The 13,456-nt window shown below is 50.4% G+C and overlaps 1 protein-coding gene across 8 annotated transcripts in view; it reads left to right on the plus strand.

Moving 5' to 3' along the window:
* The window catches only part of TNIK (TRAF2 and NCK interacting kinase), a 171,733-nt gene that overhangs the window by 110,427 nt on the left and 47,850 nt on the right, over positions 1 to 13,456 (plus strand). For all 8 annotated transcript variants that reach the window (XM_074592060.1, XM_074592064.1, XM_074592061.1 and 5 more), the window contains exons 8-12: positions 2,985 to 3,039; positions 3,875 to 3,953; positions 7,503 to 7,678; positions 9,289 to 9,355; positions 10,157 to 10,361. In XM_074592060.1, coding sequence (XP_074448161.1) covers positions 2,985 to 3,039; positions 3,875 to 3,953; positions 7,503 to 7,678; positions 9,289 to 9,355; positions 10,157 to 10,361 — 582 coding nt within the window. The remainder of the gene's footprint in view (positions 1 to 2,984; positions 3,040 to 3,874; positions 3,954 to 7,502; positions 7,679 to 9,288; positions 9,356 to 10,156; positions 10,362 to 13,456) is intronic.

Consider the following 13,456-nt stretch of genomic DNA (forward strand, 5'->3'; position numbering starts at 1 on the left):
TTAACCAATTCCAACAGGCGTTTCCTCGGCTCTGCTGATGGCAACGCGGCGTAGCAGGGCTGCTGCTCTCGCCACTTCTCCGATGGCAGCCACCTGGCTCTGGCGGCTCTTTATTATTATTATTAATGGTTATTTTTTTAAAAAGGACCCATATCTTCATAGGCTGCTTTCTACCCTCAGAAAGCCCTGAGGTTTTTTCTCTTTCCAGAATAACTAGGGCACTTAATATGCCGTTGACGGATGCACAAGCGCCGGGGACCAGAATCCCTCTATTGTCCCCAAGGATCAAACGCTCGTAGCGAGCCGGGCGCCTGCGTCTCTGAAGTTGGCATTGACCGTTTTCCCTTGGCTGGGGGTATGAAACAGAAGGCTGGCTGCTGCCAACACGCTCCCTGCAGGGTGTTTTCAGAGCTCGCGGTGATGTGGGAGCCGCTGGACGTTGGTCCGTACCCCGGATCGCGACCCTGCACCTGATGCTCTGGCTTTGAAGTGGTGGCGGGGAAAATGTAAATGGCAATTATTTCTTTTTAAAAGGGATGCAAATCAGATGCTCGCTCAGGTTGAGCCGACTGGCTTAAAACAGGGAATACAAAAGATGAGATTTATAGGGTGAAAAAATGAACCCTCGCAAGCTTAATCTGTTGGACAAAAAGCCTCTGATCTCACTGTTTTCTAAGCCAGAAAGAGATGCCTGTGTAATCTATGGAAGGAGGCAGTAAATACCTCCTCAGAAAAATAAACCACTTTAAAAAAGAACAAATAGAAACCCCACATTGTTGAGGTTATTTATTGGTTTTTCCCCCAGCTGGTCTTCCTTTTTTCTTTAGAGATATCTGGTCAATAAGCTTAAAATCAAAAGGGGGGGGAGGAAAGGAAGCTTGCTTCCCTTCCCAAGTCAAGACAACAAGACAATGCAAATATGTTAGCATGGCGTCTCTCTGCTGCGTGGACCGAAAAGCTTTTCAGGCTCAAAAATAAAAACGCCACACCAAAAACAAAAAAAAAAAAACGACGCCAAACCCTGAATTCCAGATCATTATAGAATGCGTGCTTCCCACTGAGTTTTCTGCTCTCTCTGGGAGACTTAGAGAGGTGATAATCCCTTTCTGTATTGCTCCAGCTTTAAGATCACTTGGCATCTTGTGTATAATACCGGGCACCTCAATATGGAAAGACACACTAGGAATTTGGACGGAGTTCAGCGGCAGCCCAAAGGGAAGGGGTCATGCGTGCTGAATCATGTGGAAAGACTGCGATAATTAAGCATGCGGCAGAAATCCCAGCTGACCAGAAACAAAGAACGGATGAGACTGTCCTGCGAAAGGGCTGGAAATAAGATTTGAGAGAGAATTCTTTAAGCAGGTACAAAGACGTGTAGCAAGGACGGCGTTTGTTAAGGGAGATCTTGAGTTAAAAAAAGAGGAAAAGTGCCTTGAAATTGAAAATCCAAGTTGCCTTTCCCGGGTGGTGTAGGTGAGAAGGTGCTTGTGGTCCCTAGAGGCTGTCTCTAGCTCTGACCGAGCTTTTGGGGCTCTTTGCTGGGAATAACAACCTTTCTGGGATTTACTCACTAAATTGCAGGTTTAGAGGCTTGAGGCGGTTTGGAAAGGGCAGCTCTTGAAACCGAGAGGAGAAACGAAGAGGGACTGCAGGGACATGGCAAGACGTGCAGGAGGAAGGGTGGAAGGCAGAGCCCGTCCCTTCCGCCCTGAGATGTACCTATTTACAGTGTTTACTGGTTTTGATCTGCTAACTGGGGGTCAGCTGGTCTCCAGCAAGCATCAGCTGCAGCTCCGTAGCATCAGGCTTGTTCTGGTCCCCTGCGCACCTGCACCTTCTGCCCTTGCCCTCCCGTCCCAGGCAGGTCTCTCCACGCTCCCAGAGATGGGTCAGAGGCCGCGCTTGAGATGAAGGCACACAAATTAGCGTGGGTCCGGTTCCCGATGCATCGGGTGCTTGTGAATCATTAGCAGCCAGAATGATGATTTAGCCGCTTTCTGCCCAAAAAACCAAGTTGTGGCAGTGCCGTTAAGGAAGGTGCTCGTTTTGTCTCGCCAGGCACGTACTGTCTGTGCTTTCCCTGCTGTCGGGGCTCGCCGAGCCGTCCTTTGGGGCTCGTTACCAGATCTGGAGGCGCCGCAGCTCGTCAGCGATGGTGGGGTGGGGAGCGGGCACTGGAGGGGAGCTCACCGCTGCTCTCTGCCAGGGAGCTGGGGATACAAATATCCCTGTTTGCAAGGGAGAAAACTGGAAGGAAAGTGATAGAAGTGTGAAACCAAAGGAGTTTCCCAAATACGTACGTGCTCTGTGCTCTGATCGTTCAGGAGGCTCAACCAACCATGTGGGCTGAGGAGGGCTTGGGAACAGGGTAAAGAAAAGTGCCCGTTTCTCTTTCCACTGGCGAAACACCGCTTTTCAGGCTTCCCTTTAATGAGGAGTCCACGATACAAGAGCCTCCGGTGGTATCTCAGGATACTTCATGTTTTTAATCTGTTCCAGGCAGCCTGTTTCCTGTGGAGCTGTATCACATCCATGGATGTATCTCCGAGCTTTAAGCAGGGAGCCAGCAGCCGGGTTTGCTGCTTACCCCAGCCGTGAAGCCGGGGATTAGTTTGTCACCAGCTCATCTGGGAGCTGGGGGTTTGTTCGTTAGCGTGCAGGGCTCATTAAGATGCCCCCACCAGGGGACCTTCAGGTCATCAGCATCTCCCCAGGCAGCGTCCTCACCACGGCTACTGGGAGCCGTGTCCCACACCGAAAATGCCTTGAAGGTTTTGCAATAAAATCTTGGGATAAATAACAGGGGTGGGAGCCTCCTCTAAAGCCCCAGCCCACAGCGGGAGGATGAGACAAGCTCCTCAGATGTGGGTCCGGGGGCTTGCAGAGGACGTGGAGACTGGGTGATGCTTCCCCGCCTCGCCCGGTGCCTGCTGCTGTGACGATGCTCCCCTGCGTCACGTATGTCCCTCTGCTTTCTTCTACAGAGCGACTTGTGGTCTTTGGGGATAACAGCCATCGAGATGGCGGAAGGCGCTCCCCGTAAGTAGATGCATCGCTCTGCTTTAATTAACCCTGGGTCGTAAGGTGGTGGGGTTTGCCCAGCACCAGCCGGCGCTCGGTTCTGTGCGAGAAACACCGTGCAAAGGTTTTCCCAAGCAACCTGGGCTCGCTGAGATGGAGCTAGCAGGGTCCATGGGGACAAAGCTGCCAGGGCAGCATGGCCCAGGGGACAGGATGGGCAGTGAGCAAAGGCACACGACCGCCAAAGTGGTGGAATTGTCAGACCTGGGGTTATTTAAAAGATGGGTAGACGTAGTGCTCAGCAATATGGTTTAGTGATGGTTTTTGTCAGTGTTAAGTTGATGGTTGGACTCGATGATCTGAAAGGTCCCTTCCAACCCAGGCGATTCTGTGATTCTGTGACCCTGCGTGACTCCTGATATGTCACTTGATACGGGACTCAGTTTCCTCAAATAGAATACAGATGAAGGGGGGGGTGGCGAGGACGGGAAGCTGGTAAAACGCTGCTCCTCAGCGCCGGTTAGTATTTACTGACGGATTTACAAACATGAGTAAACAAAGCAGAGCATGGTGGCACGTGGTGCAGCTGCACCGTTGCTGTCAGCACCTTGGCAGGGTGCTGGGGACGCGCACGCCACTTGGCTGGGGACGTCACCTCTCATCCCAGCTCCGGGCCGCCGCCGGGACAGGGTCCGCAGGGGGATGTCAGTGCAAATCCTCCCACCGCGCGGGTCTTGTGGCTTCAGAGGAAACCTGGCTCTCCCCGTTTGTGCGTGGAGCCCGTCTCTAGGAAACCCGGGGGGTGTCTGTGAGATGCCGTGCCGTGTTTAATGCCTCCTCTTGCACATTGCAGCTCTCTGTGACATGCATCCCATGAGAGCCCTCTTCCTCATCCCCCGCAACCCGGCCCCGAGGTTGAAATCGAAGAAGTGGTGAGTCTCTTCCTCAATCTCCACCGGCTGTAAAAAACGTCTCTGGAGCAAATTGTTTCTGCAGCCCGGGCGCGCTGGGGATTAAATGTTTATATTTATATGGCTTTGAGGGACAGTGATGGTCTCTACGCCCTGGTGAGTGCAGGTTTGGGTCTTGATCTCCTACGGAGAGTTGATTTGGTCTGAAGGAGCCGTGCGCCGTGGGACGGAGAGCTTCCCAGGCAGGCAGAGAGGGGAATGCTCTCTGATCCTGCCATTTCACGGCGCACGGTCGGCTTTTCCAAGGTGGTTCGTGCAGTCTGAAGCCAGATGACACTTTGCTTGGCTCCCGTTTCTTTCCAGTCAGGTTCCGTTTTCAAGTGGAAACATGTATCCAGGCCAAAAAAAAGGATAGTTTATCTTGAAGGCCTAGGAATGCGGAGATTTGTACTTAGTTTGGGCTTTATTTTAAAATTTCACAGGAAAAAATACATCACTGTTTTGAAAAAAAAGCGGGGCATGCCAATAAAAACCCGTAGGAAAAATATTCCTGAAGCCCAGCAGATGTTGTTTTGTTACTGTATGTTCTGTACCGATGGAGCTAGAATCCTTAAAAACACTCATCTTTGGTTTGTGCTGTCTGCCTGCTCCAGGTTCAGCAGTGGTTTGGTCAGGAAAGATCTACCAGATGTTAGAGAGACACCACTGCCCCTTGGTCCTAGATAGGCTGAGCTCATGGAGGGAAGGTTTGCCTTATTCCTTGAAATTGTGCTTATTATCCTTTCGAAGATGAAAAAGAAAAAAAGAAAAGAAAAAGAAAAAGAAGAGTAATTGCTAGGTATTGAAAACACTTTGTGCCAAAGCAGCAGGTATTTTCTTGCTGGGAGGGAAGACGCATGGTGTTGGGTTTTAGGGTCGGGCCCCTAAAAACTCACCCAGGCTTTGGCAGGAGGCATCATAATTTTGTCAGTCCGATCGTCAGCTGCTCCAGTACCAAACCAGGAGGAGAGGGACCTTTCCCGGCTGGCTCTTCAGAAGGCGTCAAAGATGCACGCTCTCCTCGCGCAGCCTTTTGAGGATACCATTAGTCAGCTGTGAAAATAGTTTATATGCTTTTTTTTCTACCAGGTCACCAGTCTCCTACTTCGTTATGCTCTCACAGCACAAAATGGATTGTAAGCCTTCAGAGTTTCTTTCATACGAAAGTTTTTCAGCAAAGGTTTCCTCGTCCTCCAGGCGGGAGGGGGCTGAGGAAGGCAGGTTTTGAGCAGAACATTTCCCCATCTCCTTAAGGTAAAAACGGAGCTGGGGTGGAAGTTGGATTTTCTTCCCTGCTCTGAGATACCGGGATGTGCTTTGTGCAAGTCAGGGTGTTACTTGGCACCACCTTCCCTTTGCATCGCCGGTTGGCCGTCTCGGGTTTGTACATCTCGTGGTGGTGTCTGCCCAGGGTCGGCTGGTCTGTCCAGGGCTGCTCTCTGCCCCCACCAGGGATGGGATCCCAGGTTCCTTGAGAAGAGGGATTGCTTTAGAAATCATAGTTTAATGAAACTCCAGCTTCGAACCTCTCCAGGGGAGCGTGGTGCTCGCCTGGCCTCTGCTGCCCCTCCACGAGCAAGCAGGGATCCCTGGTCTCCGGCAGAGCAGGGACACGCGTACCCCAGGCAGCTCAAACCTATATCCATCTTCCAAGCTTTCATTGCAATGAGAAACTCCAGAAGACGAGAAGAAGCTACAAGCCAGTATGACTCACTTATTCCTTAAGAACCATTTTTTTCAGTATTTTCAGTGGGACACGGGGAAAACTTGCTGTCCTCGGCTCATTTCTCAGCTGGAGGTTTTGGACCTGGCCGGAATGGGTCCTGGAGCTCTGCAAGCCCAACCCAAGAAGACTGGAGAAGTTTGACCAGGCTTTCACAGCGGCTGTCTGGCAGCCAGTGGTTTTCGCAAGCACAGGTCACAAGAGAAAAAGAAAAAGAAGAAAGGTCCAACGTGAACCTTGAGTTCATCCCTGCTTCTGCGTGCAGCAACCCGTGAAAGCACACCAAGTGGGCAGACCATCTTTATCTTTGCATGAAAGAAACAGCAAAGTGACTCCAGCACCTCTGAGGGAAAGTCAGGGAAATCTGAAAGGGAAAGCAGGCACGGGAGCTGCCCCGGATTGCAAAATCCCAGAGAGGAAAACACTTCTGTTTCCTACTAAATCCTTGAGCTCTCTTTTAAAATAGTGCTGCGTTCCTATGAAATTAAAGAGTCTTCAGTATCATTTTATTTCTCGACTAAAACCAGCCAGCAGCAAAGCTTTGTTTTCTTCTTCCTGCCTTTTGCAGGTAAAATGAACTTGAACTTTAGCGACGTCGTTCCCGTAAACATTCCCTAGCCCTGCCTTATAAGAGATGACAAAACCTCTTTGTTAGCGAGGAGATATTTGCACTGCGATGCCACTTTTCACCCAAGCAGCTGCAAAGACTTTGCAAACATTTCTTTAAGCTTTGCAAACCCCAGGGGCGGGAGGAGCAGCGTGGTTGCTGAAGATGGGCTGACCTGCGCCTGGGGAAGAGGATGGCATGTGTGATGGTGTCCTCCTGGATCAGAGCCAGGGAGAAAGCCCTTGTCTTCTGCTCCAGCCCTAGTGCGGGCTGAACTGTGCCACTGGACGCTGGAGAGGAAAATTTCAGGAAAACCTGAAATTCAGTGGCATGAGCTGGTCCCTGACCATAGCTGCTCAGCCGGCTCAAGGATGCAAAGGTGCCTTAGGGCATCGCAGGACACTGGGACCCTCATCCCCAAGAGATGGGCAAACCCATTGCTTACTGGAGGACAACTTCTTAGCTACTTCACCTCAACCATGTTTATAGGTGCCCTGGACCATGCATCCAGGACTGGAGTCTCTCCAGCTTCACACCGACAGGGGAGAATCGTATTTTAGAAGCAGATGTTTTTGGCACATCACATGGATTGTCCCTTCTGGAATGCACCAAGGCACGGGGTTTCTTGAGGCAAGGTGGGGAAGGAAGATTTGCGCGTTAATAAAGCTGAAGGGAGGATTTAATTGGATCCAGTAGCCTATTTTATTTTTGCATCTCAATTTGTGTGGATTAGCACTTAAAAGATAAATCACTTTTAGTCTGACAGCTTAAAAGTAAAATCCCTGAAAGCTTATTGTTTTACTCCTAATGCAATTCTGTAGTATCTGTTGGCTTCTGACATTAATTTACACTCATTTTCCTATTTGCTAAAGCAACATAGAGTATAGTGGCCTGTCAACATCTTTCTGTCTTGTAAATCCCTGTTCTCTTGGGTTTATAATGTGGTGAAGTTAGTTCCCGGAAAACTTTTGATACGCAACGCTTGAGACTAAGAGAAATTTGTTTATTAAAGATTTGGCTGAAATTGTTTTAGCTGAGATTGAATTTAACTGTCACATGAATCCACTTGGAAGGCTGCATCTGAGCAAAAACTGTGTAGCAGCCAAACGTTCTCAAATACCCACAGGTTTCTCGCTTTCTAATAAAAGAATCAATACAGTTACATGTTTTTCCAATACCTTCCTTTTGTGTCATGGGGCAGGTCTAAAAAGTTTCAGTCCTTCATTGAGAGCTGCCTAGTGAAGAACCACAGCCAGAGACCAACCACGGAGCAGCTGATGAAGCACCCCTTCATCCGAGACCAGCCCAACGAAAGGCAGGTCCGCATCCAGCTCAAGGACCACATCGACAGGACTAAAAAGAAGCGAGGCGAGAAAGGTAAGTGGAGAAGCGGCGCTCTGGGCAATCCTTGACCTCTGCCAAGTGTGGAGATCCCTGGGGTAGACCAAGGCGCATCCGTGTGGCCAAAACGTACAGGTAGAAGAAGGAAGGCAAAGAGGACTGGGTTGCTCATGGTCTCAGTCCCAGTTTCCCTTATTCACATGGCTAAGTTTGTTCGCGAACTGGTTGAGTTAAGTAAGTGTGGTGCTTCTGTGTGACCGTGCGTCTTATGGTTTTGAGGTCAGATTATTTTCTTTGACTTGATTCCTCTCCATCGTTGAAATGAAAATAAATATCCATAACAAAACAATGGGTGTTCATACAAAGCCTACAGGTGATTGTCATTAGAGCTAAGCAATATTTTTTAATCTTTTTTTTTTTTTCCTGATATAAAAATGGTGTCTTTTTTTGTCCAGGTGGCAATTTCCACATGGAACATTTAAGCTTCTATTCGTTAAAATGCGTGTATAAAATTTACGTCTGCATATATACGTGCTGGCGTGTGGGAGGGAGAAGCTGCTAAGCTGAATTTTTCCCAGCTCGCGCATTTCATGCCAAGTCTGTTGATCTACGTGACGTCCATGCTGCACCAACGATGAGCAGAGTTGTGCAAACGAACATCTAGATAAGACCGTTGCCCCAAAGCAATTCCATTGACTAGGAATAACCTATTAAACGGAATGTTTTCAGTGAACTCTCCAGGCCCTATCAAAGTCCTCTGAAGGGAAGATCAGATAGCCGAAGAAACTTGTTAAAGTATTCAGCGGCTTGTGAACTGAATTTTAATTTGAAAGCTCATTTGTAGAATCCGGCAAATTGATATGTCGCTATTTCTCTTCTTATTGGTAGCAGTATTAATTTTTCATGTGTACCTTCCAGCCCCTTGTAATAGCTTTCACTACAATCAAAACAATAAAATGGGATCCCAGCGAAGTATTAAATGTGTTTAGTCTGGCAAATGAAGGTTGGACCCTAGAGATGGAGAGTAATTGGATAAATGCAAGCCTTTCTTTTACTATCCTTCCCTTCATCCGATAAAGATGATATCCCAATAGAAATCGCAGTACGTAGCACAACATTGCAGTTGGGCTTTTATGTAGATGTCTTCTTTGCCTGGAAATTCATGGATTTGCATAGGAAAAGCATATGTTTAGGGAGAGAGGAGTTGGTGCCTTCAGAGCCGTAGTTAAATCCCATCTTCCGGTGCCGGTGGCTTCAATAGTGGTGCACCTCCCTTTGAAGAGCCCTCCTGAAGAAGGGGGTTGCTCGCTGTCGTATGGTGATAAATTCGTATTTTGTGGACCCTCCCCATCTTTACATCAAGAGTCTTTGGTTGTTGGGGCCGTTGCCCGCTGTGCTGGTCCTGCCTGCGACGCTCCGGCCAGGATGCAGCCTTCTTCCCAGCCAGCACCCAGGGAGACCGCCCATGCTTCCCTGGCCTCCCAGCCCCCCATAAAAACAGAAAATGCGGAGAAATAGTGCTGCTTGTTCTTTGTCACGCGAGAAAAAGAGAATTGTCTGTTCTGCCTTCAGAGCTCTGGGGTTTTCAACCACTGGAAAAACAAACGAGTCCAGCAAAGGGCACTGACGAGCAATTCTGTTCCTAGATGAGACGGAGTACGAGTACAGTGGAAGCGAGGAGGAGGAGGAGGAAAATGACTCTGGAGAGCCCAGGTGAGAATCAGCATTTCATATCTGCCCTTATGTCTCTCTAACTCTGCGAAATCAGCTCGGATTACAGGCCCATGTGAACTAGAAATGGAAAAAAGACAGTTTGAGCAGTGAGTGCTGTTCTCTGGCAGAACAGAGGATATTCCCTCTGTTGGACGGTGCGTGCGTATAAACTGATGCTAGAGATCACCTTAGCCAAAAGCTGGGGAAGGCGCCCCAGGTACTCTGTCGCCTGTGGGATCTGCAGCACGGTGTGGTGCTGTCACGGGAACGTGGGTACTTAGATGTGGAAAAAATGTGAAGTGAAATTAAAGAAGACTCTTTAAAATGTGGTTCCTTACATCCAAGTTTAACTCCCTATTTCCGTGTAACTTTTCACCGTGAAACCTCCACGGTGCTGCTGCAAGGACGGTAGGGCTGGAACTTTCTTTCTTTGGTGACATTTTTCAGAGCCGTTGTAATTAGTATTAGGCTATTCCATTATTTCACTGAGATAATGTAGTATTTTAATAGCTGGCAGTGATTCATGCTAAGTGTGCTTTGTGAACAGCTAAATATAGTGTGTGCCGCTGCAGCACAAGAGGCTTTGGTTAGAAACTTAATGTAAAGGCAGCCTTTGGCAAATAAATTCCTGGTGAGCCATGCCCTGATGCTTGTGGTCCCTCCATCCGCTGCTGCCCAAGCTCTGGCAGGTGATGGGATGCTGTCGGGATGAGCCATGTTGGGAAACCACACAGAACTTCCCCTGGCAGGAGGTTTAAGGCTGAGGGAGGGGATGTTCTCAGATGCTTCTCTCCTCTGCAGCTCCATCCTAAACCTGCCCGGGGAGTCGACGCTGAGACGGGATTTCTTGCGGCTGCAGCTGGCAAACAAGGAGCGGTCGGAGGCGTTGCGCCGGCAGCAGCTGGAGCAGCAGCAGCGGGAGAACGAGGAGCACAAGCGGCAGTTGCTGGCCGAGCGGCAGAAGCGGATTGAGGAGCAGAAGGAGCAGAGGCGAAGGCTGGAGGAGGTAACTGGCCAGAGCCGAACAACGGGCTGGCAAAGGCTGGTTTGGGCTGGAACAGCGGGATTTCTGGTAGCAGGTCCCAAGTGACGGTTCTCAGCCTAGTTTAAGAAGACCACGTCCTAATCCCTCTAGTGGGTGACTCCAAATATTTTGTTCCGCTGGACAAACCCCCGGCTCGTGCTTTTTGCATACCGGCCCCCAGCCACTCTCCTCACCATAGGAAGTGTTGCCAGCTCTTGTGAAGGTAACAGAGCTGCTTTGCTATAAATAAACCCTTCAAATACCAAACTTAAAAGGATCCCTGGAACTGCTGAGCAGAGGTAGCCCATTATTGGGGTGACAGCCGCACTCAGGCGAGGTGGGCGAAACTCTTACTGGCCCAGGCATCCGTCAGGTTCATTATCGTTATTTGCTGCTGTGGACTGTTACAGCTGAGAAGCAGCTGAATAGCTCTGTTTGCCCTTTCCCCAGATCCATGTGCCACTTGTGTCCCCTTTAATCCCCAATTTCAACCTTAGTCCTTCCCATCCCTGCCAATTACAATGTCTCTGGCAGGGGAGGGGCAGATGCCTGCCTGACTTGTGCAATGATCCCTATATGCCCCGAAGCATAAGATTTCATTACCCTTGTCTTAACATACCAGCTACAAATGCGATCGATCATAAAATTATCCACCCCATTTAAAATCCAGCTGCAGGATCTGACCGCGTGACTTTGGGTGTCCGTGAGATGCGCAGCCTGGTTGCGTTCTCTGTACGAAGCGCTCGCTTTTGGCTTAGCTCTCAGTTCCTGGGTTGCAGAAATCCACCAAAGAATAAGAAGGGGTTTCTCCGTTTTGGGGGGAGTTTTGATGTGGTTTTGCACAGAGAAACCCATTGCCTCGCACTGAACTCATCCCAAGTGTCTCGTTGAAAGGTTCATACGTTAAGGGTAATTAAATTAGCTTTCCAAAGAGGACACTGATATGTCTGAAAAAAGGACTTGCAGTAACTGGGCTATTAGAGCAGCCACCCCCTTAATTTGCACGAGCCAGAGCGTCTCTTAGATATAACCTGCCTCTCGGTGTGCTGGGTAATGCCCCCAGGCCAGGGGCGCAGAGGGGAAGGAATTTGAGGCAGCTGATGGTGATGCTGATGGTGATGGTATGAGCCCCTCTTCGAGGTGGTCCTCTGAGCCCCTCCGGGGCAAAACCCGACACAGGCGACTCCCAAGCAGAGCGTTTTTTTCAGTCTGGTAAATATGTAGGTCTGCGGCGCTGTCGGAGCACAGAGCATCGCGCGGTCAATACGTGGTAGGTCAGGCTCTGCTCGCCCCCTGCACCCCTCACAAAGCCGGCGAGACGCTTTGAGAGAGGAGGGGGCTTGCACGTAGACGCGCCCCGCAATCCCCTGCCCCAGCAGATCCGAGGACCGTGGTGAGGAAGCCTGGCTCTGCCGTGGTCCCAGCCCGCTTGCTGCAAGCGGTACAGGAGCAGAACAACAGCAGAATGAAAGCAGACACCAGATTAGCTGCAATCCTGTAATGAATACAATGCTTGCTGCGGTATTAATATGTTGTCTTCACACAGAAGAAAATTGTTCTCTCTCTTTGCTGCTTCCCAGGCAGGTTTTGAATGGAGGACTAATCCCCTTGCTAAGCTGGTGAGCTCTGCCCTGAGCTACGGAGGCTCTGCCTTGCAGGGCCCGGCTGTGCACAGCCCCCCCCGGGCTCTGCCGGTCTCCCCGTCCTTTCCCCCATGTCATTAAAAGCTAATGCCACCATAGCCGGGATTTAAAATCAATGCCCTTCCTGGTGGCTCTAACAGCCCCACCAGGCTCTTCACCCATCGCCTTCTTCCCAGCTGCCTTACAGTTCTCAGACCTGAATTGAAAGGGAGAGATTTTTCTGGGGCAAAGCTGGCGAAGAGGTATTTTCACTCTCCTGCCGTATCAGAGAACCGGGGAAAGAAGAAGCGTCCTCTGCCCTCCCCAGCATGGGCCCGCCGGCGTGACCCACTGTGGGTTTAGCCAGGACTGGGGCAGAGCGGGCAGCTGCGCGCTGGTGGCTTTGGTGGCCCCGGCATGTTCTTGGGAGCCCATCTTCTCCGGTCCGTCTAGCCAGGCTTAGTCTCACCTGCATCTGCAGCCACGGAGTGAAATGAGCTCTCCTCCCTATTAGACACCGTTTGCGTGGCGAGGAAGAAACGTAGCGGAGTTGCTATGGTGAGGATTAAAGCAGGAGTCCTTGAAGAGGTACAAACCTGCTGTTGCAAACGCGGTGGGTTGTGGCAGCGGTTAGGAGGGATGCTCCCCAGCGTGGCCAGCTGCAAGGTGTCCTGTATCTGCCCCGGGCTTCTGTAGGAGAACCAGAAAAATAGTAGAGGCAGAGATTAGCAAACTGAAAGTTTTGTTGTGCTGCAGGGGGTGGGCCAGAGGAGCTGCACACGCAGCTTCGGGCATCCTCCCCTTGGGCTTCTTGCTCCTGGAGAGGTCCCAGCATCCGCCCTGCGGAGGGATGTTACCTCTGCCCAGGGACACGGGGAGGGGTTTGTACCTCCAGGCTGTCCCAGTATTTCTAGCAGAGCCAGCCAGCGGTGGATATAGTTTGGTCTTTATGTTCTTCCCATGTATTTTGGGGCAGGAAGGATGTGATGGCCAGACAGAGGTACCAAACAGCGGCTGTCACAGCTGTGCCGAGTTTGATATCGCTGCCCGGAGGCACCCAGCTCACTCCATCCATGTCGCTGCAGTTTAGCTCCAGAGAGCAGCGCTGCTCCAGCTCTTGTACCCATCCCAACGGCACCCAAAGGCTTCGGCAGCAGCCAGGCACTTGCCTTCTGGCCTCTCTGCTTTCTCCTACGCTAGCTTTGCGCCGGCGTCAGTTGCTGACTCTTGGCTCTGGATTTATTTTGGTTAATGAGAACATGGTTTCTTCCATGCTTCTTTATGGGGTCTGACTAAGATGGGGTGTGCCTCCGGTAGGCAGCACTGTACCAGCAGATATCTGGGAGGAGAGACCAGTGGAAGGCTCAGATTACTGTATTTTCAAAATAAAGTTGACCTTTAAAACCCAATAGAGCATCCGGGACAAATAAACACTTGGAGGCTGGCGGCTTTTGG

Source organism: Larus michahellis, chromosome 6 (assembly GCF_964199755.1).
Source record: "Larus michahellis chromosome 6, bLarMic1.1, whole genome shotgun sequence".
Taxonomy (NCBI): domain Eukaryota; kingdom Metazoa; phylum Chordata; class Aves; order Charadriiformes; family Laridae; genus Larus; species Larus michahellis.